Genomic DNA, 12,385 nt, shown 5'->3' on the forward strand with positions numbered 1-12,385 from the left:
TAACAGATCTAATAATGTTGTAGAATCAAAATCTTCATTATATGGACCACATTGAAGTCAAAGTAATTATCTATCCTATCCTCTATCGTTTTATGGATAAAATTGACTCAAAATGTTATTGATGATATTATTGCTATCTTTAACATCAGTTTTGTCTTTTCAACAGGAAAAATCCGATGGAAAATAAAGTTTTTAGGGGCTAGCTATAATATTGAACAATATATCCCATATTTTGACATGCACTTATAGAAAATAAATAAATTATTGTCTTACTTTATAAATTATAAATACTGTAAAATGACACATAACTAAAGTGAGGCCACTTTCTATCTTTTTTATTTGATTCATAAAATTACATTCAACAAAATGATTGAAGACTGAGAAAACACACAATGCAGACTATTACAGAATGGAGTAGGTAAGATGCCATGTCCATAGCTTTGCAGGAGTTTCGGACTAACAATCAACATTTAAAAGTGAAGATTGTAGTGAATGATCAGTCCTTTATCATGTGCTTGCCACTATCTACTTTATAGTAAACTATACATTGCGAAATAATATAAAATCATTTTAAAATAAAATGTGCATGTAAGTTGAGTTAACATAGCGAATTAACTAGCAACTGCAGTGTATTTCTTGATTTTAATAATAAGCATGGGTAAAAAGAAGTAAAGACAAAAATACAGAACAATTTGGAGTAATGAATTAAAGAGTTGACAGGAGTTATAGGAGTTAATGCTTTTTGCTGTTTCAGTGTGCATGTTCTCACCATTGATGGTTTGGTGAGCTGTCATGTAACATAGATATAAGCGTGATCCTAAAAAATGCATTTCACGGTGACCCAAACTATTTACAAGACCTCTTCTGCATTGAGACTGGCCTTCCCTTTTAAAGGAATTTTTATTTATTATACCTTTTATTAGTTTTGTAAACAGGCGCACTTTGTGGTCTAATTCCTCTCTTCTTTCTTCTCTCCTCCTCTTCCGCCTCGTGTTCCTCTAAGAGAACCAGGAACTTCCCCGCATCCGCGATATACTTAGCATCAATTCTTTTCTTTTCTCTGTTGTTATTTCTTCCCATCACTGCTGCGGAGGCTGGTCTTCGTCCACCTTTCGGGAGTGAGATAGTTGATGAGCGAGAAGTGACCAAATCAGCGTGTTCCATCCTCTGAAGATACGGAGATGACTTACTGGAAGGTCTATTCAATCTATATAAAAAAAAAACAGCACAGAATTAGTGTTATTGTTCTTTATTTACAAAGTTGGGCAGGCGATTTAATTTCATCATTTCAGAGTTTGACTGTCACTGCAAGTACAATTTTTACACTGAGATTTGAAAACATTTGCTGCTACTCTGGTTGGGGGCGAGGTTGCACAATATCAAATCCTCCCCCCACATTTTGGTCCATTATAAATTTATACAAGCCCATCTTGTTTTGTAGAATTGTGAGGAAGCACAAAAAAGATTGCCTGAGTTGTCTTAAAATCACTAGATTTCTTGTTTCTTCCTCAAATTTTGTGTGAATTTATGTTGATTTTTGGACATGTTGGACTTGGATGTGCAAACTGTGATTTCTACTTTTGAAATTAGCGAGTATGGAACTAGTACAAGTCTTCAGAGTCTTTGCCGATTGCTCATGGATTTGAGCTCTCTCAAGTCTATGGAAGGCCATTTTGTGTTATGTACCCTTGAATCAGAGAAAAACTCTGGTTTGTATCAGATGGAATCCATCCTCTTCTTATGGTCTTAACCCTGGAATTATGGAAACTTTTGGGTCTCATAACTGCTAAATTTTTGGTCTAAAGTATATAAAAGTATATATATTTCGAATGGTAAAGACTTGATAAATTCATCAGTGCTCAGGTCATTTTTTTTTTAAATTTTGACCCACTTTGAGAAATTTTCACCAAAAATTTCCAAAAATGCTTAATTTGCACAAAAAAAAAAAAAAAGCCTGGTTTTCGCCCAAATTTCAAATATTTTTGGTGAAGTTGGTCAAAAAAATAAAAAACCGGTTCCTAGATATTTTTATCTATTTTTTAAAAATTAATTAAAAAAAATTGTGGGATAGGCTTTTACGACGGGAATTCATAACAATTAGTAGGTTTTTAGCGGGTTCGCCGTCGGACAAGTCAGACAGTTCTAAACTTGTCCGACGGCGAACCCACTAAAAACCTACTAATTGTTAATTAAAAAAAACTGTTTTGGGGGATTTTGAGCATTTTGGCCCAAATTTGACCTCACAGATGAATTGATCAAGTCTTTGCCATTCTAAATATGTATACTTTTATATACTTTAGACCAACGATTTAGCAGTTTAGTTAGAAATGAGGCCCGGAAGTTTCCATAATTCCAGGGTTAAGACCAACCTTAAGCTCTAGATATTCTCTTTTTGTTAATTAATCACCTAATCTAAACAATGAATTTTTTAAGTTAAATGACCTTAAGGGGGTACTACACCCCTGTGGTAAATGTGTGACTAGTTTTGCATTTTTCTCAAAAATTGATAACACACAGGTAACTAAAGTTATGTATATTATTGGGGCAAGGAATCCAATTACTACACTGAAATTTCAGTGAATCAAGACAAGCGGTTCAGTAAATATGATAGGAAATGAGGTACATCCTAGCGGTACCTCATTTTCTATCACAAGTATCGAACCGCTTGTCTTGGGTCACTGAAATTCCAGTGTAGTAATTGGATTCCTTGCCCCTATAATATACATAACTTTTGTTACCAGGGTGTTATTAGTTTTTGAGAAAAATACAAAAATAGTCACAAATTTATTGAGGGGTGTAGTACCCCCTTAAGCATGTAAATGCACCTCTGTCAAGAATTTATTTACACTTCCTCAAAAGCAATGTTTGAAGTGGCATGAGTCATTTTGACTTTGGATACATTCATATGTTGTAAAAATCAATTATAATAATGTTGTTAGTCATACCATTCTGGGAATTTGATTGATTAAAATTTGGTCCTAACCCAAGAACACCAGAGAACACTGACTTTGAAAACTAATGAATAAAATGGAATTATGAATACATAAGTACATGTACATGTAGGTCTATTCTGATAAAACAATCCAAAGGATATCAAGAATCAACCATACTCACCTAGCAACAAGCTAGCAAGAATTTCTAATGCCTAAATTAGCCAAATAGATTTTTTTTAACCACAATTAAAGGGGCATTTTGTGATCCACAGCCTCATCCCCCCACTTTTCTAAAAAAAAGTTGAGATTTTTATATCGCTGGAAACCTCTGGCTACATGTTTATGTACAAAATATCTCTTGCAGATTAATTCGTTTAGCTAAGATATCGTGAAATTTGAATTTCGTTCTGGTGCACCAGAACGAAATTACAACGCATTGTCTATGGAGCAGTGTAATACACATAATCATGCATAACTCGTAAACGCTAAATCGGAATCAACTGACATTTTGGGAATAGGCTTTTTTCGTGGATATGTACTGAAACATGTCATAAAAAGAGGATGCTAGGATCACGAAATCCTCCTTTAACAAAAGCAAACTATTATATAATGGTTTCAAGTTCATGACAAGCTAGATACAAAAATCTATAATTTCAACTATAACTAGGCCATATAAATATCACATAGCAGAGTTGAAGATTTAATAGCACAGATGTTTCATGGTGGAAATTGGTATCTTTTTAAAAATATTTTGCAAGTAATAATAAATGCATTCTTCTGATTTTAAATGAGACACTTACAGAGCAACCATGATTTTACTCAAGATCTTGCAAATTTGCATATTTACCTGTACACATTAAGGCTGGCATTTTCGAGGCGGGCTCACAGGTACCGCCGAGATTACATTACCCGGCAGGAAATCTATGCCCGGTGCCAAATTAAAAAAAAAAAAAAGGTTGTTTTTTTGGTTTTGTAGTGTCCCTGGACCTAGACCTAAATGCTAGGATCATTCCTGGTCGACCTAAAAAATAAAATAAATAAGAATAAAAAAGAATTTTTGAAATATATTTTTTTTTGCAATTTCGGGTACCCGGTTACCCGCCCGAAAAATGCGCCGGGTACCTGGGCACAAAATTACCCGAAAATGACACCTACACATTCAAGACTAGAATCCCAAGCTCTTGTTTTTCCTGTAGATCAGCAGTAACATTTTTGCAACGCATGTTAAAAATCTACTGAATTGATGTTTAAATTGGGACAAAAGTTATTTTGATGAACCATCTGTACTCTTTTGAGCAAAGATTGACTATTTTGAACAGTCTATATTTAAATCGGGGTTGCCACAATTTAAATCAATTTATTTAAATCGCGATTTAAATCAAATGATTTTTTTTTAAATCGCCGATTTAAATCAACTTGTTCAATTTTTACCATTTTTGATAAATGTAAGTTAATTTTTTCCTTGAATTGACTGTTTTACTTCATTTGTAATGCTTCTACACCTTTTGGGTACAATTAAATACCTCTATGATGTCATTTTATCTATTGCTTAAAAAATCATTTTCAAGGTGCAGAATTCAACAGGTTTTTCCCATGATTTTTTCTGTGAAATTTTCACATCTGAAAATGCGTTTTGACTTTTTGTAAATACATGATAGGATTGTGCATTATATCAAGCATATCACTGGTCTCTTTTCACTTTATCATGGGGTATAGCAGTTCTTGGAATAAAAAAAATATAAAAAATTGATTTAAATCAAAAAATCCGATTTAAATCAAATAAATCAATTTTTTTTAAATAAAAAAAAATCACCAACCCTGATTGAAGTAACAAATAACAAATGAAAAGATTTAATAAATTTGGAATTTTATACACAAATACTGAAATTTTAGAATTAAGTCTAGAAACATATTTAACATATTTTTTAGTTAAGGGGTACTACACCCTGGCCAATTTGTGCCTATTTTTGCATTTTTCTCAAAAATTATAGCGCATTGGTGACAAGTAAGATATGTATATTATAGGGCAAGGACTACAACTACTGCACTGGAAATTTTATTTCAGCACAGACAACAGTTGTGGAGTTACAGTCAAAATGAGGGAAAACCAATATTTGATCAATAAATCAATAAGTACTTGCCTTGAGCTGCTGGATTTTCAGTGCAGTAGTTGTAGTCCTTGCCCCTATAATATATATAGCTTACTTGTCACCAATGTGCTATAATTTTTGAGAAAAATGCAAAAATAGGCACAAAATTGGCCAGGGGTGTAGTACCCCCTTAAGTAAAATTAAATTTGGCAAAATTACAGGTGTGAAATACCGGTAATTTAACAATTTAAAACACTACTGATACACCAACTGGCGGGCCAACTGGCTGAAAATGCGACACATCCACAGCCATTTGTACTGAGTAACCCCCCACCATTAGGGACTGTTCACAAACAAGTTTTGGCCCCCTTTCAGATCTCAAAAATTTCAGGGCCCCCCTTTTTGACATGAAAATGGTCAACCCCATAGAAAAGCATTATAAACTAAATTTTCCCAGTTAAATTTGTGGCCAATTTTTTCAGCCCCCCCTTTAGGAGGGTCAAAACTTTCAAGGCCCCCCCCCCCTTTGCATCAGTGTTTGTGAATGGTCCCTTACATACAATCATGTATAATCACATCAGAGAGGTCTTGTTTGAGATCTCACCTCATGCAAATATTTTTCATAATTAAAAGAAAACATTCGACTGCACAAACATTGCAAATTATTTACACAGAACAAAACAATTGCATTCCTCTTGTAGCTGTTGAGTGCAAACAATGTACAGCTGCTATATGTACACACAGTGCAATGTTTAATGGTCAAGCACTTACTGAATCCATGCCCAACCATATTTTAAGGACAAGCTCTCCACATTTAGGCAGTATTTTTTAGTTTTCTTACCCTCCCATCTCGATTTCGGGATTAGTCACATTTTTTGTATTCTTAAAATAGGAGATCAAGAGCAAGAGCTCTCTACTGCTCTCCTTAAATCTGATTTTTAGCTCTTCTTAGTTGACCATTCTCTGCTTACATTCTATTGTAAATGCTCTAAACAGCTCTCCTTGAAGGCTCCAGAAGAGCTATTTAATGCTCTCTTGCCAATTCCAAAAGACAATCCTTGAATTAAAGGGGCATTTCATGATCCCCCACTTTTCTCAAAAAAATATCTTGCAGATTGTCAAATTTGTATTTTTATGTTCTAGTTAACAGAATGAAATTACAAGAGAGTGGTCAATGGAGCAGTGTAATACACACAAACACAAAATCAGAAACTGAAAAAAAGGTTGATGAATCACAAAATAAACAAAATGAGCCAATTGATATTAAATCTGATTCACATGAGAAACTTTTTGAGAAAATAAAAAAATATTGTTTTTTCCACAAAGTTTGGTATTGGAAAATTGGTATAAATTTGAATTTTTTTTTCAGTATTCTTTGCATTTTTGTACATATCCAGGGATGTAGCTTGTACATATCAATGATATAAAATTCTTCACACAAAAAACGTTAAGACTCAAGACTTACTTCTTTTTACTTTCAGACCGTTTGAGTCCTTCCAAATATTGTGCAACCAATAGATCCTCATAACTGATGGCATCACTGGGGGTTCTGCCGGGTGGTGCCCCCTTCTCTCGTGTGGGTGGCATTTTGGCCAGGCCCCTCACAATTGTTTGTAACTATGAATGCTTTCTGTAAGAAAAAAAACAGATTATAAAATGAATATCAATCACACATAATATGATAAGCGGATCATGATATATGAGTAAATTATAAATAAATACTTTATCTTGCTATAAATAGGAAAAAGTTTATCAAAAACAACATATTCAAATGTCAAATAAAAAGTCCAGTCCATTTCCCGTATATTCCTCGATCTCCCGTGTGAATTTGGCGACATTTGGATCGAACTGACGGAACAAGTGTCACTCGCGTAGAATACGCGAAAGTGACACTTGCAAGTCACGGTAAGTAAACAACAAACAAAAATCAACTCGACGAGGCATTTGAACTGCATTCTTGAGTTAGCTCACGCACTCAGCTCCGGTCAACTGCTTCGTTTTCTCGGATTTTAAAGCATATCATAGCGCATACATGTTATGATAGTAATCCCAATCATCATCGAGTGCTCATAGAAGCAGAAACATATAATATGATCCATGAATTAGTGCAAATACTAAATACTATGATTCAAATTCAATACATATGTGACCCCTCGGCACAACTGAGCCCTGAAGTCGTCAATCATCATTTTTGAGATATTCAACCAAAATATTCTGCTTGAAATTAGCTTTAAAATGACATATCATGTCTATAGTACTTGACATTTAAGTAGTGAAAAATCAATAAAACAGTCAATAAATCCTTTGTTTCCTATTGTTTATTGTTAAGTTCGATGGAGCATATCTCAATAGTGACACTGGCGACATCCGGGCTCAGTTGTGCCGAGGGGTCACATATTGTCCTAAAAGTTTCACTGCTCTAAAGTAACAGCGTATGTCTGCTTTTCTGTCCACAGATATAAACATCGACAATATGAAAATGTGGATCGTTCCTCCTCTCCAGCTCCACTGAGTCCACCCACACAAAGTCAGGCAATGGCGTGACTGTGTAACTCACCCATATACACAGTCACTGGTGAGAAACATCCCACCGTCGCATCCTTTATCATATGGGTGTCTATAAGTTGGTTCACCTCATGTTTGGTAGTGACGTCAATGCTTTTTCGCGGTTGCGCCACAAGCGTGCCGACAAGCCGCCCCTGTACGCGTGCGTGTACACTCAGCGCATTTAACTGTACACGCGCGATTCGATACTGCGGCGAACGAAATACGCACATACGTGCTACCAAACTTGAGGTGAACCAAATTATAAACACTGTGTCTTCCTCGCTACAGGTTAAAAAAACCGTCCCGCATATCAGGCCGCAGTTTGCCGTGTCATGTTGGCAGGGTTTGATTTAGAAAATTAAATTTACATGCACAACTCTGATTTTTTCCTCAAAATGGGCTGAATAACACAACATTTTGCATGCACAGGCAATATTCTACATGCACAGAGCCAAAGTTACATGCATTTGTGCATGTAAAACCCCTCTAAATCGAACACTGCATGTTGGCTCTCAATCTCCAAGCATCAGAAATTCGGCGAGAATCCGAGAATCCATTCTCGCAAAGATTCTCATCAACAAAATTGCAAGAATCTAAATGGATTCTCGTAAATATTTCAATTTATCATACAAAGTAAATTGGCAAGAATACACCGATTCTTGCAAAATTCCACCGGGTTGTGAATTTCTGACCCTGCTGAGTGGAACTTACTGGGGTCCACCACAATCTTCCGCTACATGTTTCAGGGCTATTTATTGCCCAGTGGAGAATCATGTTCTGTTTAAACAAAAAATGTGATGTCAGTATGATAAATTGATATAAACAGACTACAGTTGATGACTGATGTAATTTACCCTCTTCGTGTGATTCCTTGTGGAACACTGAAGAGTATTTCAAAGAAGAAGAAGAATGTCTGTGCTGACGAAACTATTAACGTGGACAACTTCCGGGGGACAACTAACTACATTGTCACAGTCTAGTACAGGGATCTATGTATACGATGATTTTTGTAATACCATATAGGTGAACCCGCTTTTCAACCCACAATAGATCGTGGAGCAGAACGACTAGTTTAAGACTTGTAGCAGAGGCCAGAGCCGATTGTTTACATTCTGTTTTGACCTCGAATCGAGCAAATTTTTGGGCTGATTTCGGTTAAATAAAAGTAACTTAAAATTTGGCGAAAATTGCATTTTATGTGAAGCTGAACACATGAACACATAGAGGAGAGTCTTTATTTTTGTTGTTGGCTGGAGGCCCCATGTCGCAGGAAGTTATTTAGGCCAATTACAATTGATCCTTAGTTTCCTGTTTCCCTCGCGCGTCCAAAATCAAGAATGGAAAAATATTTAATTATTTTATTTTTATTTAGGTATTTTCATCTTTTAATTGACTTTTTAATTACTTTTATTTGCTAATATCTGTTTTTGATCATCTCAACTTTGATTATGAATATAAAACAAGAACATCGTAGGCTCCCCTACTAATATTAATGTACAAAATCAATTATAAAGGTAAAATAATTAAATCCGTAGTCTTAGTCAAAATGACCAAATGGACTGTTGATAATAGTCACAATCACATTTTCAAAATAAAGAAAGTAATACTAATAGATAATTAATAATTAATAGATAATTAATAATTAATAATTAAAAGTCACCTCGTCCTTCATTTTCAAACTTGAAACAGGAAACTAAGAATTAATTGTGAAGGGCCTAAATGGTAGAGAGAGTTGACAGCCCTGGTGCCTAGTTCACCACGTAAACTTGTATATGGCTCAAAATTCGGACCGCTCGCCAGTAAGTTTACTACTTTCTGTGTTTTGAAATTTGTTGACGTTTTAACGATCCCCGATTCCCGGTCGATTATTTTAGCTGTGTCACATCACATACATGACGCGGTCGCTGGTGGGTACCAACCAAACTTCGCCGATAACAATGTGATATATGGGACTTACATAGGATATTTCTTGCCAAAATTTGACCATTTCTAGGCAAGTTGGCCCTACTTTGTCTGCGTTATGTGAAAAAGGACAGTCTTAAAGCCATATTATAACATTTGCTGAGGAAGACGCCCTCACTGAATTTTTAAAATTCCTTTTTTTACACGATTAAATTGTACTTTATTAAACCAATATACCCTGCAAAAATCAAGATTTTAAGTGCTGTAGTTTTGTCAAAATCCGTGATTTTGAATAAAACGCCGGAACCGGCGCTTTATTATTACGATGGAATTATTAGTCGAACGCATACACGATGTTCATAACATACAGTACGTCACGGCGTGTGGGACGGTGCTATACACAACAAAGGGTCGTACCACAACATGGCCGAAGGAGTGGTACGTATTGGCGACATGTGCGCTGGCAGTAAATTCCAATTTTCTTTGCTTTGCCGTAAAAATAAAAGGGGATATACATGTATATCTGACAGTAAAAGCTAATATTTTATGGCAAAGAAATGCTAATCTATTTTGTTTGAAAATGTTATAATATTGCTTTAAGTAAGTATAACTAGTATAAGTGCAACGCTTTTGATGTTTTGATGTTTCGGGAGACTGGGAGGGATCATAATAAAAAAATGATGGAGCCTATTCTTGACTGTGTAATATTCCTTCACCACATTGCCGTACGGTAACAGTCTTATACGATGGACAGATAGTATCAGTTTGTGAATGAGGACATCCTATAAGTTCCTTGTACTACCTGGTGCCGGTGCCTGGCACTAGTTCACCACGTAAACTTGTATGGCTCAAAATTCGGACCGCTCGCCATTAAGTTTATTGCTTTCTCTGTTTTGAAATTCGTTGACGTTTTAACGAACCCCGATTCCCGGTCGATTATTTTAGCTGTGTCACGTCACATGCATGACGCTGGTGGGTACCAACCAAACTTCAGAAAGAAAAAAACCTCGATCGCCGATAACGATGTGATATGGGACTTACATAGGATTACACAGAGATATTTCTTGCCAAAATTTGACCATTTCTAGGCAAGTTGGCCCTACTTTGTCTGCGTTATGTGAAAAAGGACAGTCTTACTATAGCCAAAATATTAAATTCTCGATCATGAGAGCCAACTTGGGTACGCACAGTTATTTGCGCCGAGCGTACTACGCAAAGACCGGCGCTTGCGGCGCAAACACAGCTTTTGAGAATTGACCAATCACACGATCGTTGCTAGGCAAGGTCAAGATTCGGTCATGCAGGTCGCGCGATCGTGTTATTCTATGAAAAGTACGCTGACACAGAAGGTACATCCTCTCATGATCGAGAAATTGTTATTTTGGCTATAGTACATGAGTATAAGTGCAACGCTTTTGATGTTTTGATGTTTCGGGAGACCATGGAGACTGGGAGGGATCATAATAAAAAAATGATGGAGCCTATTCTTGACTGTGTAATATTCCTTCACCACATTGCCGTATGGTAACAGTCTTATACGATGGACAGATAGTATCAGTTTGTGAATGAGGACATCGTATAAGTTCCTGACTTTGTCCTTGTAGTGCACTAGTTCACCATGACTCCATGTAAACTTGTATGGCTCAAAATTCGGACCGCTCGCCATTATAGTATCAGTTTGTGAATGAGGACATCGTATAAGTTCCTTGTACTAGCCTGGCACTCAGTCATTGCAGTAAAGTTACTGTACAGTACTGTACACAGTCACAGTGACTGACAGTGCATCAGTGTTTACCATCATGACCATGTTTACATTTAAATTTGATTTTTCGGCGTGGATTATGTTGCTGAAAAAGCGGTTCAATGTCCACGAAAAAACAACATCTTTCTTCCTAAGTATATAGACTCAAAGTAAAACAAAATCTCACCTTTGGCTTAAATTTTAACAATGTCAATCACACACATGCATTAAATTAGTTTCTCATTTGGCTAGCGTGTGTTGCTCTTCATCGTCATGTACGCCGCCATATTTACAGGAATGTTTCCTTGGAGATGACGTCATAAATAGACGCCAGCTGATGGATTGGGACTATTTTCAATGCAACAAAATGACACTAAGTTTGGAGATAAGTCTGGGTTCAGAAATAAATAGGCTATCTCTTGAATTCCCGTCCCAAATTGTTTATGAAAATAGATAGAATAAAAACAATACATATAATAAATGTTTGCAAGTTTAATCCATGATCTAAACATACTAAAATGCTGCATACTTACTTCAAGGAGTCTTTCAAGGGACATGCAGTCAGAGATATGCTTTTTGATTGTCCACTTGGTTTTCAGTCTTGAACTTTTATTTGTGAGCATTCGTGATTTAAACACTTCCAGTTTGAAAGAAATTAATAGAAAGTTAGAAAGAAATTGAAAACAAACAAACAAAATGAGAGAAAGCTATAATTAGGGCCTAAAGAAAGCGGAAAGAACGTTTGAAGAGAAGTTGTTCAATTTTGAAAGATATTAACGTTTGAAGGAAAGTTTGAGGAATAACTAAATGGTTTGAAATAAAGTTTGACAGATAGTTGGAAAAAAAGTTGGAAAGAAAAAGGTTTATAGGTCTATAGTTGAAAAAGAACGTTTGAAAGAAAGAAACCTGCCAAAAAAGTTTATGAAAAGAAAACTTGAACGGACAGAACTGGTTATTGAATTAGGCAGTTTCAATCAGGGAGGTAAATAAGGATAATTCACTGGGTGGGCAATTTAATTTTATTTTTGCCCTCAAATAATGGAAAATAATTTACTGGGTGGGCAGCGATAATTATTGGCATCCAGGCGTTTGGATTTTTGGAAGATCTGTTTTTGCGTACAATTTGGCTAATTGATGTAAAAAGTGGGCATTATACCCTCCCCCTTTCTCTC

General features: G+C 35.7%; 1 protein-coding gene across 1 annotated transcript in view; it reads right to left on the reverse strand.

The window, feature by feature from the left end:
• Nucleotides 1-11,494, reverse strand: part of LOC140155515 (doublecortin domain-containing protein 1-like) — a 57,388-nt gene extending 45,894 nt beyond the window's left edge. The window contains 3 exon segments of the mRNA XM_072178386.1: nt 914-1,207; nt 6,489-6,653; nt 11,401-11,494. Coding sequence (XP_072034487.1) covers nt 914-1,207; nt 6,489-6,610 — 416 coding nt within the window. The 5' untranslated portion in view covers nt 6,611-6,653; nt 11,401-11,494.
• Between the last annotated feature and the right edge of the window lie 891 nt (nt 11,495-12,385).

The sequence above is a fragment of the Amphiura filiformis genome, chromosome 6, assembly GCF_039555335.1.
Source record: "Amphiura filiformis chromosome 6, Afil_fr2py, whole genome shotgun sequence".
Taxonomy (NCBI): domain Eukaryota; kingdom Metazoa; phylum Echinodermata; class Ophiuroidea; order Amphilepidida; family Amphiuridae; genus Amphiura; species Amphiura filiformis.